At 34.2% G+C, this 25,597-nt stretch overlaps 1 protein-coding gene across 5 annotated transcripts in view; it reads left to right on the top strand.

Moving 5' to 3' along the window:
- The window catches only part of dpp6a (dipeptidyl-peptidase 6a), a 480,122-nt gene that overhangs the window by 245,318 nt on the left and 209,207 nt on the right, over positions 1-25,597 (top strand). The window contains exon 1 of one of the 5 annotated variants that reach the window (XM_087309077.1): positions 12,300-12,619. The exons of 3 other annotated variants lie outside the window; for them this stretch is intronic. In XM_087309077.1, the coding sequence (XP_087165203.1) occupies positions 12,563-12,619 (57 nt within the window). In that variant the 5' untranslated portion in view covers positions 12,300-12,562. Of the gene's footprint in view, positions 1-12,299; positions 12,620-13,932; positions 14,129-25,597 lie in introns of those variants that run through there. One more of the 5 variants, XM_087309081.1, reaches the window with a different exon arrangement.

The following is a 25,597-nucleotide window of genomic DNA, read 5'->3' as shown; positions in this document are numbered from 1 at the left end:
AACGTACAAGTTTGCAACACAGTTTGCAAATGTTTGTTGGGACGACTGATTTGGGAAACGCCCAATCAACCAACTATGTTTGTAACGATGGAACTTGTGACCTTTGTTGGCTAACACATATATTCCAATGTTGACAGGTATATTTTAAAGCCTACTATAATGCGCAGTAAGCAGATCTAATTCCTAATTGACATATGTAAATTCAATTCATATATTTTGAATACAAGTTCATGTTTAGATTTCAAAGATATAAAAAGATCATATATAGTCATATATAGATGCATCATACATTTCAAAATTCATCAAAAAGAGTTTATATATCAATACGATGACATATATAGCCTATATTTATGAAGTCCAAGGAACATGGTTTTAATGAATAGTCTACTTTATGATAATACTTTACATCAAAGTACAGCAGTTTTCTTTTTACTTTAAGAAAAGCGTCATTTTTAGATCACCTTTAAAGGCACATTTTAAATGTTGGCGTTTTTACATGTAAGCACAGTACAGTGTTAATATCCAAACTATTTATAATGTTTAAAGTGTCTGACAATAATGAATATTCATAATAATAAGAATTAATCTGCCTCGTTTTGAACTGTGCAGTGCTGTGGCTGCTTAATTAGGCCTGCTATGCTACTGTATTTCAATACCGGTCATTATCGTGGTTCTTGGAGAGACCATTTTTTTCTGAGGTAATACTTGGTGAATAAAGTTTGAGAACCACTGATCTAGAGCATAGAATAACAATGTAACCTGCAGAAAGCATCACTAAAAATATCTCACGACTAAATGCACAGATTGACAATCTGTCCAGAATGCCCAAACACAGACAACCGAGAGAAACACAGTAAAATGTCCCAGTGCATTTAGACAGTTACATCAGCTTTCTGGGAATGCTGTTGGATCAATCAAATGGTTGGTCTCGAGTTAACTGCTGTATAAATATTTGATACATAGCCTTTCGCGCACGGGTCTGTATCATTCTAAAACTATAACACTGAGTTATCTCAGTTTGACTCTGTTCAGAGTTTACCCATGGTTAGTAACTGATCACAGGTATTTAGATGTTAACCACAACCATTTGCATATTCATGAGGATTCTTGCACTGCAATTTGATATCAGCATGAAAAGCATTTCATAAGCCAAGGTTAAAACCGTCGAGTAATTCGCTAAATCAAAAGTGTGAAATATCTCTTAATCTAAGATGTGAAAGGATTGTAAAGCATCACTCGCAGATACATACACATGCATTGGATTCCATGGAGAACTTCAACATTTTTTCCCTCTCACTCTCTCTATTTATATATATTTGATTAATTAAATCAATAATCTGGATCTCTACATGCGCTATGACCTGTTTGACAGAAACTCTATAGATTGGATCAAGGTTTTGAGGCTTCTCCTGAATAAATTTAGCTTCGTTTCTATCTTTTGCTTTTGTTCTTTGACTTTATGAGGTGCTGAGGATGACAGTTTACTGTGAGGAAAAAAAAGGAAACCTAAGGCTTTGAAAGCAACAGCAGATTTGCCTTTATCTGGAAAGCTCTGGGGTGTTGGGTGGATTTAGAGGTGGGATTTCAAAAGGCTAGATCTTTAAAAATCTCAATTAAAATGGTATGTTTAAGAGCCAACAAAAGACTCGGAGTACTATCTAAACTCAGAGCCAGGATTAGCACTCAGTCTGTTGCTCTTCAGCATCTGCAAAGAAGACAAAAGAAGTTTAAGCTATTTCTGGATTTCATCCATAGCGTGGCTTTTGAATTTTAGAAGTTCTCTTAAAAGTGATAAAGATTACAGCATAAAATTAGGTTTTGCTATTTAAAATTTTCTATTTGAATGTATTTAAAAATGTATGCGATTTACTTTTGTAAAGAGTCGGAGTATGACAGAGTTCGAATGCAGTTTATTTAGAGAATCGTCAAGCAGGCAAAGGTTAAAATGGGCAGAAAGGAGCATGCAGATAATCCAAAAGCATGATTAGAATACAGGTGGGGACAGGCGACAAATCAACATAAATAGTAATGGTCACTAACAGATCACAAGACTCAGCAATGAATGTGCGTGTGTGTATGTGCTGTTTTTATGGTTTATCTGATTAGTCCATCATGAGCTTCCAGCTGTGTGTGTGTAATCAAGGAGAATCAGAAACTGGTGTGTGTGAGGTGCATGATGGGAGATGTGGTTTATTAAACTGGAAGATGTGTACACTGAAAAAAGTGTTGCATGCAGAACTGTTGCAAACAATTTATTTGTGTTGAATTAAAACAAACAAATTAAATTGAATAACTTTCAACTTAATTTGCTTGCTTAAATTCAACACAAATAAATTGTTTACAACCCTTTAATGTAAAAAAAAAGAGTAAATCCAAGGAATTATCTTTGAATAATTTTTTTCAGTTATCTCTCCATTGATTTGCACAGGCTCGATCGCACTAGAAGCTGTTTTGTTTGTATCATTACTAGTGACATGATCTTTCAAAAATTATTGTAATATACAGATTTGCTGTTCATAAATAATTTATAAATTATAATACTACTACTAATCATGATAATACTAATTATTATTATTTGTTGTTGTTGTTAATAATAATAATAATAATAATAATAATAGTAATAATAATAATAGTTTTATTAATTATTGAATTCATCAGATGTAATAATTAGGACATTTATAATGTCACAAAATATTTTTATTTAAGATAAACGCTATTCTTCTGGACTTTCTATTCTTTGTTCAGTGGTTTTCAATATGACCTACGAATAAATGACTTAAAATTGACTTTATTAAAAAATAATAATTAATAAAAAATAATATATATATATATATATATATATATATATATATATATATATATATATATATATATGTATATATATATATATATATATATATATATATATATATATATATATATATATATATATATATATATATATATAAAGAACTCTATTAGTTTGCTGTGATTAGGATCAAATAAATGCAGGCTTGTTCAGCAAAAGAGTCTTTAAAAAAATAGATCTGATGAAAATCTGTTCTAAAATTTTGTATTTTAAATTCTATATTGTAATTATCAGAAATTGGATTTCAAAAGGCGAAATCTTTAAAAACCTTCATCTTTAAAAGAGCCCACAAAAGACTCACAGTATTATCTAAACTCAAAGCCGGGCTTAGCACTCAGTCTGCTGCTCTTCAGCATCTGCAAAGAAGAAAACTCTCTGGCCCAAACTATTCCTGAATTTCACCCCTAGCGTGGCTTTTCACTTTTGGAAGTTCTCTTAAAAGAGATAACAATTATAGCTTGAAGAGGTTTTCCCGAGGGTGAAATGTAATTGCCTGTTTGGCCACGGCCTTACTGTTGTTTCACGGCCTCTTGCTTGATGAAAGTCCCGGTGAACGTTGCAATGAAGAGAGCTGGCTTTCAATCTCCTGAAATATGAGTTCATGCTAGACTGTGTAGCTGGGGGAATTAATCAGGGCTCACTCAAAACGCTTTCACACGTTTACTGCACTTAACTTCCCCCAACCCTCTCTGTTCTTTAATTGAATCTCTCTGTTTCTGGTGCTCGTTTTTTACCCCTATTGCTTAAAGTGCTCACAGAAATCAGCCACAGAATAAGGCAGGCGGCTTGAAAGGTTGACACTCATGGTTTCACAGACAAATGGAAATTTAATCATGAGTTACTAATCCTTATGCCATCCCCAGTCTAAGTCTTTGAGACAAAAAGAAAGATTCTTTCTATAGCTTTAGTTTTATTTTTCAAAAAAAGGGGATCATGGCCAGAAGTTTTAGCACAGCAAGATTTATTTAATTTTTAGATTAGTATTTTTTGCACACCAAGCCTGTATTTATTTGATCAAATGTACAGAAAAATAATTGTAATTTGTAATTTTGTAATTGTTAGCAATATTAATCCAGTGAAATAATCTTTCAGAAATTATTCTAATATGCTGATTTGCTGCTCATAAATCTATTTTTTAATAATAGCTGCTCATCTATTATTATTAATATTAATATTATTATTGTTATTATTATTATTATTATTATTATTATTATTATTATTAACAGCAACAACGATGATAATCGTAATAATGATAATAATAATAATAATAAATAAGGTTTTTATCATCATCATTATTATAATTATTAGTATTATTATTATTGTTGTTGTTGTTGTTGAAATGAATCAGTGTAATAATTGGGACATTTATAATGTTACAAAACACTTAGATGATTTAGATAAACGTTATTCTTCTGAACTTTCTATTCATCAGATAAGGCTGCTAAAATGTACTTTGTTGTTTTTAATATACCATAAAAATAAATTACTTAAAATGTACTTTATTCTTTGTTTTAATATATACACTATCGGTCAAAAGTTTGGGCTTTGGGGCATTTCCCACTTTGGTTGCAAATAACAGTACAATGTCAAGCGCGTCAAGTATGAAAGCCTCTGCAACTCACGGCTGTACGTTAATAACTGTGATAGTTAGGAGTAGGATAGTTAGTTAGGAGTTTGGGTAGGAGTAGAAATTATTTACTGTGACGGTTGGGTTTAGGTTTGAGGAATGTGTAGTTGTTAAGAATGATGATGGTTGGGTTTAGGGTTGTGGTAGGTTTAGACGTTAATAACTGTGATGGTTGAGTTTAGGTGTGGAGTAGGTGTAGACATAATTAACTGATGTACAGTGCCATCTTGCCGACAATATAGTTTTGACATGTCTCCATAGCTTTAAGTTACGCCTCTAAGGCCTCTTCATGTTATGCCTCTGTCTTGCAGTCCACAGACAGACCCTACTCCCCGAAACCCGGTCCAGTTACTAACACTACAAACACACTCAAACGTTCCTGGAGGGCCACAACTTTGCACGGTTTAGTTCCAACCCTAGTCAAACACACCTTATCAAACCAGTTGAGTCCTTCATGATTGTTTGAAACCAATAGGTAAGTGTGTTGAAGCAGGGTTGGAACTAAACTACAGGGCTGCAGCCCTCCAGTTCGACACCCCTGCTTTAGCTCATCCACAAACATGATTTCTGCAAAAGTTAGTGATGGGTCCGTCTTGAATGATTCATTCATTTCAAACAAATCTTTTATGTCAACAATGAGTCCTCTCTAGGAGTGATTCGTTCATTCTTGCATGCGCACATTTGTGCAGGTGGAGAAGAAGATTACTTCATTTTTCAAGTCTTTTATTGGGTTTGAGTTGTTCGTTCATCACGTGAAAGGCAAAAGCCAATCATATGCATTCAGAGCCGGACAAAGATTTGATCCGTTCATCTCTCGAGTTCTCAGTTTTGAGTCAGCTCTTAACAAGCTGTCACATGAGGAACGAACGACTCAAAAACCAGAAGGTGAACTAAATCTGGGCTGGGTACGGCTCACACTATATACATTGGATAAGCTTATATGGGACTGTCAGTGTGAGATGAACGAACGACTCAAATTTGAAGACATGCCAGAAGAGGTGAGCAGAGCTAAGATAAAACAACAGGTAAACAAGGATTACTTTCTCGTTCTTAGTAGCATTGCCTTGTCGATCAACGTATTGGCTAGATGTAGATGTGTTTGGATGCATCTCGTAACATTTTAATGTTATTTTGGAAAATTAAACGAAATGACTCGAATTTTTGTTTTTTCTCGATGAACAAGACTCAAAGGTTCAAGAAAATGATCCGAACTTCCTGTCACTAGCAAGACTCCCATAGGATGTAATCAATAAGGCAACTCCCATTGTTTTACACACAGTTACGACATCATCAAAATATGCCTTTGTTTGTTGTAAATATGTGCCCTCTAGTGGTGAAAATTACTTACAGTGCATTTAATAACTGATGCTAAAGTCTTTAGCTTTGTTGTTAATATACCCACATGCCATGCAAGAGATGTCCTTTGAACCTTGCTTAAATTAAACCAAAGGTGTTAACCTTAGTAAAATATCACAGGCAAAATCCAATCAATCAAATGAGAAGATTACGCACAATTTTATGTTGGTTATGCTAATTTTGTCGAACAGAAAGCTGCTTGATGCGAATTAAAGGTCTTGTGATGTGCTGTGAAATTTGTATTCAATGTTTGACGTATTAAAGACGCAAGACACAAGCGAAACGCTTATCAGGTGGGTGTTTACATTGAAAATACAATGGAAAAGTAGCGCATTGAAATGGAAATGTTCTGTGTCAACAAGCCCTAAGGGTCAAAATTAATTATCCATGGCGGTTCAGTTGTAAGATAACTCATTGAATGGTTAAACTGGCGTTGAATGGTTCTATAGGTCACCGCATGCATCAAAGGTTTCATTAAAACAGTGCGAGTCATTGGGTTTGGCACATAAGGCCTTTGTCAGTGAGTTCATCTGTAATACTCAGCAAAATGTGTATTTAAAGACCCGCCAACCAAGGTCATCTATCATTCCGTGAATAGTTATTTGTCAGCATTACCAATAAGGCTGTGTATACACTGGTCAGGCCCTACCACAGCAATAACATCTATTATGTGGCCGGCAGAGTGGCTGTATCCTTCAGCTATAGTGCATGCTGCTGGCAACTGTGACCAAAACGAACGCCATTAGCTTGGAGGTGATTGATTTGCTGGGAAGAGATCTTTCATTTCACCCATCACGAGGCTGATGAAAAATAAGAGCTGATTTGAAGGACAAGTAGCAGAGCAGAACTTGGATGGCGAAAACCATGTGAATGCGAGCCTATTGGGGGTTGATCAGCTCGTTCAGCTTCACGCGCGGCAAGCCACTCATCCCAAATGACAAAATTATGTGTCCTTTTCCTCTCGAGCAACATTTGAATAACATATGTTAAGAGGGACTGCGTATTGACATTGAACTCCCTGCTATTGAGCTCAAAATACATGTCAAGCACTGGCTTTTCTTAATGCTGATGGACAGACTGTTGAGTTTGTGTTGCTCAGCATGCCGTTGAGCACATACGGGCTTCTCTCTTGTCTTTTGCCGGTGGGGGATAATGATAAAGCGCCTTATGTCTATTCATTAAGAGATGGTGGCGAATGCCACTGCTGTTTTCCTCTACGTTCCTTAAACCCAGAGCTCCATGCTTGAAGGACACGAGCAAATCCACACTGTGAGTTTTGGTTTTAAAATCATATGACCCCCCCCCCTGATGAATGGACGCTTTTGGGGATTTCGGAATAATTTGCCTTGTGAAAAGAACACACTTTGCCTTGCCCTTAATTAACTGCGAAGGCAAAGCATGTTCAAAAACCAGAACAGCAGAGACCTTGAGGAGAAATAAAAAGAGAATTAATTAACATTTAGAATGTCGTACCAGCTAGTCGTCTTACATTGTTACACATTTAACAATATAAAATAGAACTGAAACATTAGGCTGGACGTTTTTATCCCTCCAAATGGATTGTTTACATTTTTATTGCACATGTATCTTATACAGAATATGACCATGGACCACAAAACCAGTGTATATTTTTGAAATGGAGATTGTTACGACACCTTAAAACACAATAAATGTGCTTTCGATTGATGTTCGTTACTTTAGAACAATATTTAAAAATCTGTAATCTGTGATTTAAATATATTTAAATAAATATTGAGAAAATCGCTTTTGAAATGTGTAATATTGTATAACACAATCCCAGCTAAAACATGAAGTGTGGAACATAAAGTAGCTCCTCCTCTTAAAAAAAATCAGCCAATAGCCAATAGTTTTTTTATCACAGCTAGTTGAGATCAAACACATCACCTAAAATGCAAATGAGAAGCTTCTGGAAGGGGTGGGGCAAGTCAGATACCAGTGAGTTTGTGATTGGTCAAAAGATTTAATGAGAAACTGAAGTACGTCACAGTGTCTTAACTACATGCGACTTGATGCCGTCACTTAATTAAAGGTATGTTTTGTCCTAACCTTTTGCGATGGCGACATAAAATTTCTATAAAAAAAACAACAAAATTTTGGCAGAACAACAGTATAAACTAAAAAACTGTACTTTCACATTGAAGTCAACGAGAGCGTCAAAGTAGCCGGAAGTCTTTCATTTTCAACAGGAGTAGGCGGCGAGGAGCTGCGTGGCAGTGTTGGCATCAGGGACAGTGGAAATCCAGTCAACTTTATGCTAATGAGCTATGATGCTGTTTGGCGACAAGCAATCGGAATATAGAAGTCCACCGCTTGAGAGAAGTCCAGAGAACACAGTCCTGTAAACTTTATTCCGACTACAGTTGTTCCCAAGGATTTTAGTATTGCAGTCACCGGATTTGCAAAAAAATTTCCGGCACTTAAAAAACAAACAAAAACAAAAAAAGAGTTACTGATGTGCATTAATGTTACATTAATGTTCTTATTGTAATGTTATATTATTTATTTTACATACTATTAACAGAAATCTTGTGCTAACTAACGACAGTACAAAACTGTATTGTTGCTCCAGAATATTTCAGACATATGGACACATTGGATAAGTGTAGCAAAGCCACACCATACGCAACAACTGGATCTTCCAGCCTGATCTCACGAGAAAACGTACGTATTTTACGTTTTGTCAGTTTAGTGGCTAATTCGTATAAGTTCAGTCATACGAAAATGTACGATTTTAAAAAGGAGTCGTGGCACCCAACCCCACCCGTAACCCCATAGCAAATCATACTAAATTGTACGAATTAGATCGTACGAATTCATACGAATTAGCCACTAAATCAAAAAGTCATAAATTGCCGTGAGATTGCATTGGATCTTCCGTTGTTAAATGAATTTGATAAAAGGCACGCAACATTTTCACACTAGAAAGCTAATTTTTATCCGGGAATGTAAATGATTTGCTGATATGCTCCTTTAAATACGAGATCAATGTAGCGAATTTAGTGAACTTGGATACTCTTGCTTCCTTCGGTGTGAACGCACTGTAATACAATGAAATCCTCAGGTACTGATTATGTGCTTTATTCAGTGTTAAATGCTACCACTATGAGTTTAAATTCCATTTTACGTGACATTTATTGCCATTCTCTGGATGGTGAATGGAACATGTTAAAGTATGTTTGATTTTGCTTTTAGTTTGGCAGTAGTTGTTTATGTGGGGCTGTTGTCGCTATCTGTTTACATCTTCTGAAAGCTCATCAGTTTTATGCCACCTTCTTCCTTATGTCTAAAAAGCCATTTACTTCTATAAATTTGACCCATACCAAAAACTTACCTGTGCAGAATAAAAGTAGTTGTCATTTAACTTCACTTACTGTAAATGACCACATTTAAACCACCAGAATTTTGGTATACAAAAAATTGACTCGTTTTATAGAATAACCAATACAGTAGGGTTGTATGATGTAGGATAAATCTGATATTGCGACACCTTTTTTTGGCGATAAATATTGTGTTATGAATGCTGTTTGACAAGATAGTTTGAATAGTACTTTTTGACATTTTTTGGGGAGTCCTAACAGTATTCAGGTGCAGACATTGAATAATCACAATGCTTTTGTTACTTAGCTTAGTCTCTTTCTAGTCCAAATATCTAAAAAAAAATAATACATCAAGTAAAAATATTGTTTTGTTTTAAACTTAATTTTTTTTGGGCAAAATTAAAGAGTTTTTTCTTAAAATAAGCTAATCTGCCAGTGGCGTAAGTAAATTAGTCTTGTTTTTGCTTTGAAATGTAGATATTTGAACTAAAAAAAATTCTAAGGAAGAAAATAATAATAATATAGATGAATTACATGAATATATAATTTATCCATTTTTATGATTCTGGTGACATAAACAACCTAACTGCAAATACCAAAGAAACTGCAAGGACACATCTAGATCCCAAACTCATTTACAAATTGCAGTTCTGAAATCCTCTTTTATTTGGTTGTGAAAAGCTCACACTCTGTTGACATCTTGTCTTTCAAACTCTTTCAAATGTACTTTGAAACTGAATTGCTCACACGGAATTTTAAAGACATTGACATCAAATTGAACAGAACTTGAACATGCACGCTACAGTTCGATACTAAAGTTTGCTTATGGAATTCGAAAAAAGTAGATAAACCGAAGAACTGTAGCTGCTGAATCTTTTTGCGTATACTGTAGTTAGTTCATTGTCTCGCAATCTGTTAAGTAGGACAAACCCAACTTCTTGAATGAATTACACTTTGTGTTTGTGATTAAAAAGATTGCATAACTTGAATTAAACTTTAACATGCTAATACATAAAGGTATTCGATACAAAGAACTGATTAGGAACAATCAGACTAATTCAAAAAAGTGAGACAAAATAACTTAGAAAAAACAGATTATCAAAAAAAAAAGGCCATTGTGCCAGTGACTAAGAGGAATAATAACACTATATCACATGTATTTGCAGTGTACATGTTACAGAATTTCTAGAAGAGCATGTGCGCCCAATGAAATCCATTTAGTTTATTTTAATATATTTTCTTTTTACATTTTTCCCCCAAATGATGTTTCCATTCGGATTTTTTTATATTCATCTGAGCAACAGAACGGTACTTTTTAATAACCATTTATAATAAATTTAATTTTCTTCTTGAATTTTCATTTTACACATTTAAAAAAAATATATATAGACAATATATATAGACAATTATTATATTTATTCCTTAAAAATAAAAGTAGTAGAAATAATAATAATAATAATAACAATAATAATAATAATAATAAATATTTTAAATCTATACTAAGTTAATGTGTATTTACTCACATTAACTTAGTATAAGTAATTTTGTAAAGCGTTTATTAATCATAGTTTAATATTAACTAATTAAAATCCAAAGTTGTGCTTAACATAAATTAATGCACAGTCAGTTAACGTGAACTAACATTATTTAACTTAAATAACATTAGCTAACATTGATGAAGGTGGATAAATACTGTAATTAATGCTAAAAATATTAACTACTGTAACATTAACTGATGGACCATTATTCTAAAGTGTTACCTACTATTGTAATATATTCCTATCACAATGTATTTTTTATTTTGAGGTCTTATTAAGACAAAGGGGTCTATTTTGACAATCCATTCGTAAAGTGCAGAGCTGCTCTTTTTATGTGCAGGTAATTGCTACAGTCTACTAAATGGTGCATTGGGTAGCACGATTGCCTCACAGCAAGAAGGACGCTGGTTCAAGCTCTGGCATATCTGTGTGGAGTTTGCATGTTCTCCCCGTGTTTTGGTGGGTTTCCTTCAGGTGCTCCTGTTTCCCCCACAGTCCAAAGACATGCGCTAAAGTTGAATTGAATAACCTAAATTTGCCGTAGTGTGTGTGTGAATGAGTGTGTATGGATATTAGGTTGAGGCTGTAAGGACATCTGCTGCATAAAACATGTGCTGGATAAGTTGGTGATTAAGGGTTATCAAAGGAACTAAGCTGAAAAGAATATAAATGAATGAATAAATATTTAAAAATATAAATATCAAAATATGGGCCAACTTTTTAGGGAGCCAGTGCAACAATAGATGACTACTGATTTGCATAAATGGATAAGTAAATAAAAAATATTACTAAGTTTATAGGTTTAATATGAAAAAAAAACTGTTTATAATGTAACCTGACAACAAATTTATGTTACTTGAAAATTGATTTATTGGATTTACAATTTTACGATTTACAAGTAAGTAGTTGCAAACAATTTATACGGGATGAATTTAAACAAATTAATTTTAGTAATGTTCAACTTAAATTGTTTGTATAAATTCAGCACATACAAATTGTTTGCAACCACTTACCTTTAAAAAAGTAAATCCAATGAATATTTTTTTAGTATTCTCTGCGCTGTAAAAAAATATGCAGGATCTCACACAATTCATTCATGTTTTCTCAACCCAAATTAATTAAGTTAACTTCGATTAAGTCAGCACATTTAAGTGAATTGAACATAAAACAAAACTGTCAAACAAAACCTCAAGTGTGTTGTTTCAGCTCATTTTAAATAAGTAGTTTGAACAAGCAGCAAAATTATAAACGATTGATTGATTGATTGATTCATTGATTCATTCATTCATTCATTCATTCATCCATTCATCCATTCGTTGCCTACATATGTATGTACACACACAATAACCTTTATGACATTGCCATTACATATTATCGTATTTGAACAGGAAAACACACGTATACTCACCTCACACATTTTAATGTTCTCGCTTCAGGCAGAAGGTGAAAAGGCGGCATTCGTGTGTGTGTGTGTGTGTGTGTGTGTGTGAGAGAGAGAGTTTGTGTGCGCGCGAGCAATCGCTGCACAGAGGCGGGGGTGAAAAAGGCGGCAAGCGCGTGAAGGGGGAAGAGAAAAGCTCGTGTGCGCTCGCAGAAGACCGGTGTCTGTATCCAGGCTGTGAACGGTTTTCTCCGTGTCCGTTTTCCTCCGCTCCTCTCTCTCTTTCTCTCAGTTATTTGGCTACAGAGGCGTACCAATCATCCGAAGGACGACTTTAAAGATCAAATCTCGCGTCTCTCTGGGATTTTGCTGCATTTCTGCCGTTTTCCCCTCAGCATCTTCTCTCATCTTTGTAACCGTCAGCAGTCTCACCACAAACTGAATGTCTCTTGCTGTCTGTGGTAATTTGTTATCATGACCACTGCAAAGGAGTCAAATATATCGACCAAAACAGCTCAACAGCAAGAACAGGTACTGAAGAGATTTATTTATCTTTGTTTGGTCACTGGGATTGATACTTTATTATTTTCAAGAGGTAATTTGCTTTAGTTAAACGTGAGGTGGTTTGTAAAACTGACAGAAAAAAGTAACAGTATCTCGTGAAGTGTCTTACATGTTTTATGGAAGCAGTGGTAGGAGTGACAGGAGATTGTTCTCAAGGAGAGCCTGACCGTCTTCATGAGCTATGAATGACTAATTGAGCTTTAAAGTTAGCAGTTTGGGTTAGATTGAAAATCATATTTAGAGTATATAAAAAATCTGATAAAAGTTGATTATTCTGATTTAAAAAATAAAATAGTTGATACATTATAACTTAGAGTGATAAAAAAGTTTATCTCCCGGCATAACCAACAGTGAAACGATGCTAATGAAGTGAAGACCTTTAATCATATTCAACCTTTTTTGTCATTTTTCTCTGTGCTCTTTATGTTTCCTGTTGTCCAAAACATAAAGTGTTGTATATATATATATATATATATATATATATATATATATATATATATATATATATATATATATATATATATATATATATATATGTTTTATGTTAAATCCACTTAAATATTTGAAAACAATTAAGTTAACTTAATTATTTGCGTTGTTACAACATGAAGGAATTGTGTGGAGCCCAGCAAAAATAATAAAAAATACTATGGAAGTCAAGGGGTCCAAGCAACAAGCATTTTAATAATATCTTTAATAACATTATTATATTAACATAATAATAATAATAATAATAATAATAATAATAATAATAATAATAATATTTTTATTAACATTTGTAATTATGTACACACCCACTGGACATACATTTATAATTATGTTTGTCTATATCTGCAGTATTCTGATTATTAATAGCAACCTGTACATCTATTCATTTATTGTAAATCTCTGTACATAGCTAATACAACCTGTTTATAATGTTCATGGTACATCCATCTGTAAATATCACCATAGGTTTTCTAAAACTGCACTTTATAACTAATACCTGTATCCTGCACTTGCGGTTAGACCTAAACTGCATTTCGTTGCCTTGTACTTGTACATGGGTAATGCCAATAAAGTTGAATCTAATCTATTCTAATCTTCTTTTGTGTATTTATCAGAATAAAAAAAAACTCCAGCATGTTTTAAACAAGTGAAGGGCGAGAAAATGTTGACAGTATTTCAATTTTTGGATGAACTATCGCTTTTAAGACATGCAATATGGTCTTGCAATTTTATTTAAGTTCATTTTTTGCTGTTTGAACAGTTTAAGTCACATTGCTTCCCTCTCCTTTCAGAAGATTACTTGACTAACCCAACTCTGAATTACAGTACCTGTGAGTGGAAGCAGGTACAGAAACAGCCACAGGCAATACCGACAGGAACAAAGTGCAGTGCAGGAAAAGCAGTGTGAAAGGTGGAAGCCCCGCTAGAGACAGCAGAGAGAGGCCATGTGAACATGTCAAGGGCAGATACACTTTGACAGCAGGAATGGTAGATTTTCTGTTTTTCCACTTGTTTTGCAAAGAAAATGATCATCTAAAGAGCAAAGTTGACCTTTACATACACATTATGCATTGTTTATGAATGAAACAATTTGGATTTACCAATTTCACATTAATTTGGAGGAATTTCTTAGAGAAAGCAATACAAATGACATGCATTGAGATTCTCTAATAAGAAATCTTTCTATAACTGAGCCATTGAAGTTGGGCAGTACTGCTTTTAAGTTTTTGTAACTTTGCAGATTTTCTTGCATTCAACTAAATCTAAAAATAATCGACATATGTAACTAGCACACATTGTTAGTGGTAACAATTAATCTGAGAAAGTTAATTCACTAAAATAAACAAATGAACATGTTCACTTTGGTAGAATTTAATCAAAATCTAACCATTTACTTCTGCTCTGGAATGGCAGTCCTTCACTGCTGACATCAGTTTGATGGCTTGGATGAAATATGCAACTGCACTAGATTTTCAAGATACGTCATTACGTTGATTGCGTCAAGATATGCAATGTTGAGTCTGAATTATAGTTGACCAGGAGCTAGAAGCTAGTAATTAATTACTGTATTTATATACAATTTATTTGATTTATGCAAAAACAAAAGTGAAACTATTTATAACACAATATTTATCGCAGAAAAATCAAATTGATCAGAATCAGATTTTCTTCCAGTATCGTGCTGCCCTATTAGCCGTGTTTGTTTAACCATTTGTTTGCTGCTGTGAAATATTAATAGAGCGCAAAATAAAACTCCATCCCCTACTCAATATTTCAACATAGGCTTATTTTGAAAACATACCCCTTTATACATTTCTGGAGATCATACGTTATGTAGGCAGAAGTGCGTTGCATTTTAGTTTTAAAACAAACACTATGGGGGGTATTACGCTGTTACTTTTGGTGCTTACCAGCTGCCCCTTACCTCTGTATGGACGACTTTCCTGCTGTTGTCTTCGCCATGTACGTTGGTGGACCTGAGACGCAGAGAGTTGACCATTACAATGGAGTTCGAGTCCGTTGAACGATTCCAGAAAGCTGGTAACAAAAATACTATATCCAAAAAATAGAATAAACAAATAAATAACAGAGTGAGAATGTAGTAAAATCTGAAAACGTGGTATAAATCAGACAAGGGCTTTTCTTTTTCTGGATTGTTTTTCAAAACTAACGGCTGGATTTAAGGAAGGTAAAGGGTCAATCGGTGCTACTTAAAACACTATTTGTTGGGTTTAAGAAAGAATGAGGGTGGGTCAGTCAATCGTTCAGTCAAACAGTCAGTCGACAGCGACCTCTGGTGGATTTATGCAAGAAGAGCAGGTGCGAATGGCACTTGCGAGATAAATTTGAGATCTCAAAAATTGTACACATCGGCATCTGGTGGGTTTTCGAAAGCAAAAACTGTTAAAAAAAAAACGTACCTCCTGGGACGTATTTGGCACTCTACAGAAATGTACATAGCAGTACATTTACAGAATGAGCCTGGATTGCAAAATTCAGTTTCATTTTGATACCAAGACCATCTCACAGTAATTCATAACATTCTGAATTAGTGGCTAATCCATATTAATTTTAAAAAACAAGAATTTTAAAAATCAGACCATCACACAGAAACAAATGTTCACAGCAACTTCCAGTTTACGCTGTCTTCAAACTTTTACGGTAATGCTAAAACCGGTAACGCTGCAGTATATCCTGATCAACATCGAGAAATGAGGACAGATAAAGGCCATGACTGTTTTATAGACCATCCATTAGAAAACAGCAGAGACTGAATATGCTGTTGGAGCATGCACTGTACGACGTAAGTCTGTCTTGGATAGATTGACTTTAACTTGATTGCAAAATGTATTACTGCACACTGGAGGCCGGCGATCGACTTAAGTTCAGTTGTACAGAAGTAAACCAATCAATATATTGACTTCTTCAGCTTTTTTCCCCATTCATGTTTCACACATCTGCCACAGTGTGAGTCTTTCATTTCTTCTTTTTCATTCGGGGGCTTTTCTCAGCAAATATTGATATGTGTCTAGTTTGATTAATTGACATTTAATTCATTCAGATTGAACACAGAATCAATTGATTGCCATTAAAATGCTATGCTTTTTGGTGTGTGTGGATTCTAGTTTAGTGGAGAAGTACTGTAATGGTATTTTTTAATAGTAATAGCATTTTTAACAGTGGAGCTGAGGTTAGAGAGAGAGAAAGAGAGAGATATTGCAGCCAAATCTATGACATTTGTCAATGATGCCTTTGAGCTTGCTCATATACAGATCATATATATTTCTTAAACTCTTTTTTTGTGTAAAATACAAAAATATTTCTGCCTCAAGTCTGTCCACATTAAATAGGAAAACATGTTCTCACAAAACAATTCATTAGGGCCGCTGGTCTGTAAAATGACAAATTGCTGCTTAGCTCTTGCATGTGTGTATGTATAATGCATATGAAGAAATTAGCTAGCAAGTCATGTTTTCTGCCACTGCAATTTGGTGGGACATTTATTCAACAATAGATAACATAGATGTTGTTGTTAATGCTGTTGTTAATGCAGTTGGATTAATAATCAGTCAAATAACTCTAATTAACATTCATTCATCTATTTTATTTCAACTTAGTCCCATATTTATCAGGGGTCACCACAGTGGAATGAACCACTAACTATTCTGGCACGTGTTTTACCCTGCTGATGGCCTTCCATTCACAACCCTCATTATTAACAATATTGTTGAACTGCTTAACAACAAATGTCTGACAAAGTTTTATAATATCATTTCATAAGTGAAAAGTGATGATAATGTGATGTTTGATGTGATAGTTAATCAATTTGAGAGATTGTTAATGTGAGATTATTACGGTAAATAACAAGCACTAGGGATGTGCGTCTCAGAACTGAGGCAGTTACGATATGCATTTTGCTGGATATTTAACAATACGATACAAGATACGTATGAAGTAGTCTCACATCAGAATGACAGCTGAAGGTCTGGGAACTTTAAGCACTTTGAGTGGTCAAGGATCACCCATGATGTTATTTGATTGACAGGTTAACCAAACACACCTCACATTTCACTTTGTGCCACGTCATGTTTAGGGGTGTGGAAAGGTCCACAGAATATCCAACACAAACTCACAGCAGTTCGTAAGTTTTTGATTTAGTGGCTAATTTGTATGAATTCGTACGATCTAAAGTTGCGGTCACACATGACTTTTCCCCCAATAGAATTCTGACTTCATATGCATGCGAATGCGTCAGATCGGAAACGCAAGGTCATGTGTCAGGTTTCGAAGGTTGCTACAGTGCAAAGTTCAAGCTTGGTGAACTCTGACCTGCGAAATCACATCACTTGACTGCGTGAGACCAATCAAGGATCAAAACATGACATCTTTGGACTGAAATATAAAACATGGAGCAATCGCTCGCTTTTTTAAATGTCTAATAATCTTGTTTAATCACGCCCCTTTTCGCAGCTCCGCACGACAGAATTTCGCATTATCAAACTCTAGTGTGACCGCAGCTTAATTCGTACAATTTAGTACGATTTGCACATCATCCAATGATGGTTGAGGTTAGGGGTGGGGTTGGGTGCCACGCCTCCTTTTTAAAATTGTACATTTTCATACGACTAAACTACGACTTAATTAGCCACTAAACTGACAAAAATGTAAAATACTGACGTTTCCTTGTGAGATCAGGCTGGAATAACAGCCTGGCATGCAACCATACATCATTCATTCAGGAAAGAAAGTTTACAACAACGATGCATTAATATCCTTAATGACCCGTCAGCTAGAGGAAATCAGTAGGACATGTATACAGATTCATTATTTTGGTAACAAATTTCTACCGAAAAATCCTGACTGAAAAAGAAAGTTTGCTTTGGTCTATAAAAACACATTTGTTGCTGTATTTATGAGTATCTACAAATATAACACTTTACTGATTTGAACGATGTCCTTCTCTTATGTTTATGACCAAAAGGCAGAATGTTTGAAAGTTTTTCACTACCATTAGAAAACAAGTTGAAGCTTTTATACAGAATAATTGGGCTTTTAAGTTAGATTATTAATTTCTTATCGTCATTGAGTTATCCTCACAATAACTGACGCTTGTGAAGGCAGTAAATCACTGATCCATTCAATGCCTCAGAAGACATTTTTACTAAAACACCCAGAAAATTACCAAAAAATTGTAAGAATCCTGCATATAATATACACCTAGTATGAGCACTAATGTAACTACATACAATGTAATGTCACAGCTTTTTTATTCAATAAGACTTTATATACATACAAACTGGTTAAGATTGTACTGTATATTTAAACCAGAGAATGGCTGAGGATCTGCTGAAGTATTTCCAGAAAATGTGCCAGCGATACAAAACAATACTGTTCACCCCATCATGAAGCAGTACGATCTGATTTCGATTTGAATTGATTCCACACAATGCCATTAGATGCAGTGTTATTGAGTAATTTGTCACGTAATGTTTGATTCTAGCCTTTAACCTTCAAAGTACTTTGTTCATATTTGATGTTTATGTAGATGAGGAGCAGTATGTAGGTCTAGTTAATTTTCATATGGGTCAGAAGACATTTTAGGCTAGACGAAGCAGCAATAATATGCCGAATATGTAGCTTGTCATCTTGCAGCTGGTTAAAACAAAACTGTGAACAAGCATGGAAGAAATATCTTTTATACTGCAGCACCACCATGCAGCACCCAAAAAAAAAAAGTCCAGGAAAAACCACTAGTTATTTGAACAATATGAAGACTCAGAAGCTATAAATATTCTGTTTACATACACATACTCATGAACACGTAGATTCATACGCCCACATAAATGTCTGCAGCTAAAAGATGGATCCAGTTATCTAGTGATGTGTGGCAGATCGCATTGATGTATAGGCCGAGAGGAGGTTCCCACTCCTGGAACTGCTGCAGAGGAAAGCAGTTTCTGTTTATTATCACACACATACACACACATAAACATGCTCACATGCACACAAACAGCAGGATGAGCCCCTGACCAGCTTGAGCCATGTTATGGTGACCATTTATTTCCTTAAATTCGTAAAGCCTCAAAATGGCCATCATTCACAAGACAAATGCCAGCTGCCAGTGGGCGGTGGTGCAAATGGGAATACGAAATAAGATTATAATAGTGCGTCACTTTGAGGTGGCAGGCAGATTTTTCAAAATCTTTGTGGAATGGCTTTTATGAGCTTTTATAAGCATTACGCCAACTGGTGTCGTTGTCCAGAAGTCTGGAGTTTAAGCCAGTAGTGCACACATCTCTGTCATATTTCGAAAACAAATGTTGGGGTTACAAACCATTTTCGCTGTTTCACGCGGTGTGCAGAATCTTTTTATTGTCTTGGTAATTTTATTTATAAAGCAGCTCTGTCTTGCAAGAAAAAACTGTGGCTTATAAAAAACAGGGGTCTGTGGTGACATTTTTGAAAATAATATATTGTTTCAATGTGAAATATCCACTGAGGTTTGCTTTCTCAGAAATAGAGATAAAAGTGACTGTAAGGCAACATTTTATTTTGTTGTTTCATGAGCATAGCATGGCAGTTCTGAAACCAAATGACCAGTCAGAACCATTAAAAATGTGATTAAAAGGCATTTTACACAACATCGAGCTCTTTTGTCAAATCGGAGTCATGCATTTTACTATTGCAATGCTGTACCGGTTGAACAACCAAGCAAGTTTACCATTGTAAAAGTCATATATGATGTGTTACACAAACTTAAAAAAAAAAAAAGTAATGTTTTTTACAATTGCAATGCTGTACCAGGTGAACAACCAAGCAAGTTTACCATTGTAAAAGTCATATATGATGTTACACAAACTTAAAAAAAAAAAAAGTAATGTTTTTTACAATTGCAATGCTGTACCAGGTGAACAACCAAGCAAGTTTACCGTTATAAAAGTCATGATATGATGAGTTAAAAAAGATTGAAAAACTGCTACGTGCTTTACTATAGACCTGCCCCGTAATTGTATTTTCTGTGATAAAGAATAAAAGTTGAGGGTGTTTTACTGCTGCTTGTGTTTATTTCAACTGAAATCTGCAATGACTATTGGAGTATGTGTTTGGAGTTTTGCAAAATGTTGGTTAGAGTAAAACTGCTATATTTATATACAATAAAGATGTTTTAATTTAAAAAAAAAGATTGAGATAAGCTTGGTATCATTTGCTGTAAAATATAAATTAAACCAGTGTGTGGTTGTTCCGAGTCTTTCTTCACTCAAAAAATAAATAAATGAATATAATAAAATAAATAAATAAATAAATAAAAATTGCTGGTTGTTCAAACTACTTATTTTAAAAAGAGAGCTAAATACACTCTGGAGACCACGAAATACATCCTGGGAGGTACGTATTTGTGAAGTTTTTGTTTTTCACGAATCCACGAGAGGCCGATGTGCGCATTTATTTGCATCTCTAACGCTTCTCGCGAGCATTGGTTGTTCGCGTCCAGGCATAAATAGCCTCTGGAGGCCGCTGTCGAGAGACCATCTGTCCGACTGACTGAATGACTGAATGATTCACTGTTTGGCCGGCCATTCGGCCAACCCAGCCATCCTCCTCCTCCTCCTTCTTCCCTAAACCCAAGCGACGATTTACAAAAGCCGTCCAGAAAAAGAAAAGCCCTTGTCTGATTTTGACCGCGTTTTCAGATTTTACCGCATTCTCCCCCCGTTATGAACTCGTTCGCTTTATTTTTTAGATTCTGCTTTTTGTCTTACCTGATTTCTGGAACCACTCTTCCCTGGACTTGAACCCGGTCATCGGTGCGGCCGGCTCCTCCTCCTCTGGGCCTCCACTCCACCAGCGTAACACGACGAGCTAACTGGACAAACTGGTTGCGGTGGGAAAGCCCTCCACACGGAGGTGAGCCGTCAGCCGGCGAGCGCGAAGAAGAGCGGCGTCACCCCGTCCCATAGCGTTCACTTGAAAAAATGAAATGCAGCCATACGTACCTCCAGCCACGTAAATCGCGGTCTCCAGAAACGTCTGCGGGGCTACGTTTTCAGATTAGGGTTGATTAAGACTTATATTTTCCATATCACATTTACATCATCACCTATGTGATTATTAAAAACAAATGGCATTAAAAAGAGCAGCTGTTGAGTCTCACACATAGTCTCTTGCCACTCTTAGCTTTCTTTCACAGAATGTTTCTCTCATTAAAACACATGCAATCATGCAACTTACAGTATTTCTGCCAGTATGACAGAACTCCTAATTAACAAATAAATAAATAAATAAAGGCAGAATATTAGAATGACTAGTTGATTGGTGCCTTCCCTATAGCAATTAATGTGCCATGCAGTCTCAGTTGTGCTGGCTCCTAAAATGTCAGCAGAATGTTTTGAATGTGTGTTTAAATGAAGACAATCAACAGGCTGTTTAGTTATCCAGGAACCGTGGATTCATTTAGATGGCATTTATTTCAAAATGCCAGTTTCCCTCAAGGGCGTAATTGGATAATTGGATTTCATCAAACGGAGAGAGTGCAACTTCTGCATGACAGACCTCTGTTTATGTTTGTTGACTTTTACTTTCTTTAATTTTAATAAGGCATTTTCAGGATGTGGATGGACCTTCATGCTTGTTTTGTTGTACTTGCCATTGTCACTATAAACTGGGGTATATTGCGTTAAAGAATGTGCTTGCGTGACTTAGGGTTTCTTGCAAGCTCTGTTGCTGTCAGGCTGTTCTGTAATGAACAGAAGGAACAGACAGTGGGATGTGTGTTTGGCAGTGTGCGTGTGCCCTCTCTCCTGGGGTAGTTTCTACCCTTCAGAGCAAGGTTTGGTATTACAGTCCATATGTTGATTCAAGACAGATCCACCAACCTCAGAGAGCCTACACTATAGCCTGATATATGTACACAAACTCTCTGTATCTGTGACTCAGATTGATATAGCCCTGTATAGACATCCTCTTATATGTGCAGTTTCCATGGGCTTAATACATGCTCAGCGTCATTTTATGATTTTGTTCAAGAAGAAGCACAAATTGAAATGCATCAACAGTTAATCAGTGTTATTTAAGTATTCTTAGCACATTTTGATACGAAAGCAGATTAAAAGTATTGTACTTATATTCAAATATGTGTTTTAGGTTATAATTAGTGCAGTCAAATTGACTGGTCATGATTAATCACATCCACATTAAAGTTTGTATTTGATAATAATACAATGTGATGCAAAAGATAATACAATGTGTATAAGGTGTGTTATATATAAAGGCATGCATAAATAGATTAAAAAAAATGCTTATTTATATTAATATCTAATTTAAATATATACTTTTATTTTGGATGTGATTAATTATGATGGTCACCAACTGGACAAATTTAATTAATTAAATTAAATTAATTATTTTTTATCATTTGATTGTATATTTTATTTTATTTTTTAATTGCAATTTGTATACAATTTTATTTATTTAATTTAATTGTATAATTTAATTTAATATATTTTTATTAAATTTTATTTTTAATTTAAAATGTATTTAATTAAATTAATTTTTTATTTTATTTATTTTTTATTATTTATTTTTTAGTTAATTTTAATAAATTGTATCATTTAATTTAATATTATTTGATTAAACTGTCATTTTACTTGGCAGTTCACAAAATACACCTGTTTTTTAGTTCATATAAAACCATAAGACTGCAAAAAATATTAAAGAATTTGTAGCTTGATAGTTGTTGAATAGTTTTAAATGAAGCATGTGCAGGTCACTGCTTGAAACATCATGTCAACCCAAAATCTCTTATGAGATATATTAGCTTCTGTTTGTCATAACTGCTTATTTTTCCTGTGGTTATCAGCAGAATGTCACTGATGTTGTTTATTGATTTTCTAACTTTAACTGGTCTATTTTTTTTTAAAGATGATTGGATTTGCTATTCCATTGTGCATGTGTAACCCAAGACTTCTTCATATTAATTTTCCTGTCAGCAAAGCAGCTCTAAAATGGCAGAAATGAAAATAATTAAGACTTACAAAGGAAATTTAATTGAATTTATCAGTTATTTTTATATACAGTTGAAGTCAAAATGATAAGCTATGTCCTATGTTTTTATTTTCAAATATTTCCCAAATTTAATTTAACAGAGCAAGGATTTTTTTCACAGTATTTCTTACAATATTTTTTTCTTCTGGAGAAAGTATTATTGTTTTATTTCGGCTAGAATAATAGCAGTTTTTATTTGTTTTTAAACCATTTAAAGGTTAATATTATTAGGACCCTTAATCAATATTTTTTTTTCTGATTGTCTACAGAACAAACCATCGCTATACAATGACTTGCCTAATTACCCTTAATTGCCTAATTAAGCCTTTAAATGTCATTTTAAGCTGAATACTAGTATCTTTAAAAATATCTAGTAAAATATCATGACAAATATAAAAGAAATAATTTCTTAGAGATGAGTTATTAGAAGACAGTGTTTAGAAATGTGCTAAAAAACCTTCAAAAATTGGGGAAAAAATATACAGGAGAGCTAATAATTCTGACTTTAACTGTATATATGAAGGTTTCCAGTGTCTACCGATCACGGATAAGAAAGATATTTTTTAGCACATTCTGTTTTGAGGGTTTATCCCTGCTGCAGTTATGATCAAAAGAACCTTTGCGCTCGATACCTTGATGAGACAATAGATTGGAATCTGGCCATCAGCGCAATGCATCATGGGCATTGCCCTCTGCCCAACAGCTACTTTCTTACCAGACAGGCAAAGCTGGTGGCAGAGCCTAGATGAGATAAAAACTGGATTCCTCTCCTTCTGCCTCCCTCATCCTCATCTTCTTTGCTCATGTCTCTGCCGGCTGCCAAATTAAATGGCTTACATTTCTAATAGCAGTGTGTGTGTGTGTGTGTAGTCTTAGATTTGTGGGAGGAGAGTGTTTTATTGAAAGCGGAGCGTATTTCTTCTCACATACATCACAGTAGTTTATTTATTTATTTCAGAAGAGAATCAGATTTGTTTTCAGGCATTTTTGCTCATTTTATTAGTGATTCTAAAGACTGACACACCAAATAAACACAATAAGAACTTAGCTGACTGTTTGTTTTTACCTGTTCTGAAAAGTTGTGCATGAACACAAAAACAGGCCAATTATTTTTATCATTATAATTATTTTTTTGAACATAATGTTATGAATTCATTTGTGATGTAAAACTGTGATACAGCAAACCAACACAAAAGGATTAGCGGCAATGAAAACTGGCTGTGCTTTTGCATTTTTAAGTGCCTGTAATATTGCACTTGACATCTTTATCAGCAGGTGGCGGTTGCCTTTTAGACCGGTCCTCAAATTAACACTCGCCACAGTGCCAAATGTGAGCTAAAACTGCCATTGGCAAGTACTAAGAAACAGTATTATTCACTAGTTTGCTGATACAGTAACCTTTCTTTTATCAATATGTGCAAAATCAGCCCAAAAAAATTAACTTTTTTTTTTTTTTGTGGCAAAAGGTTTTTTTTTGTTTTGTTTTTTACATGATGCAGTGCACAAGTATTTACACATTTGAATATTTACTAATTGATTAAAAGTAATATATATTCTGCAGGAATGTGTAGACTATTAAGAATGTGACACTATTAAGACGGGATGCAGGTCTAGTTGACTATAATTGCCTTACTAGTCATTGAAAGCAAGTCTTTTACTGTGTAGAAAAAAAAAAAAAACATGTTAAAAAAAGTAACAGAGTAAAGCTAAACCGATAAAAATAAATAAATAAAGGGAATACCAACATGATCTCACGGCAACTGATAACTTTTTGATTTAGTAGCTAATTCATATAAATTTGTATGATCTCACTTATAGATTTGCTCATCCCCCAATGACAGTTGGGTTTAGGGGTGGGGTTGGGTGCCATGTCTGCTTTTTTTCAGGGAAATATAAAAATAAAATAAAAATTTAAAAATAAAAACAAATAAAATAGGATAGGATAAAAAAGTAAATGAAAATAGGATAAATCACATTAAACTAAAATATAGAAAATATAGTCAAAATTGTTTAGTTTTTTTATAAATATATTTTGCTTGAATTTAAATGTATTATATTTTTAAAGATATTTGGTGACTAAAATAATAATCTAACTATATCTGTTTAATAAATCAGTCTGCAAAAAACAAAACAAAAAAAAACAGATTACCTATATTCACTGAGAAATGGATAAAATATTAATTTTCAAAAGTAGGTGTACTCATTTATGCTGAACAATGTATATATAAAGTGATATCTGAGTGGAAATCTATTTATTTATTGTCAGTTTCACAGAGCTCAGTCTATTGTTTGATTTTATATTGTTTTAAATAAATGCACTATGCATTTAATGAGTGTATTCTTTTCTCTTTTTTTTCTAAAATAAGTGTAAAATAAATAAATAAGGGAAAATCAACTTCAATTTAAATGTATACA

The sequence above is a fragment of the Danio rerio genome, chromosome 24 (assembly GCF_052040795.2).
Source record: "Danio rerio strain M-AB ecotype USA chromosome 24, GRCz13ab, whole genome shotgun sequence".
NCBI classification, from domain to species: domain Eukaryota; kingdom Metazoa; phylum Chordata; class Actinopteri; order Cypriniformes; family Danionidae; genus Danio; species Danio rerio.
The sequence above is the reverse complement of the archived record's forward strand: the minus strand, read 5'-3'. Positions and strand labels throughout refer to the sequence as shown.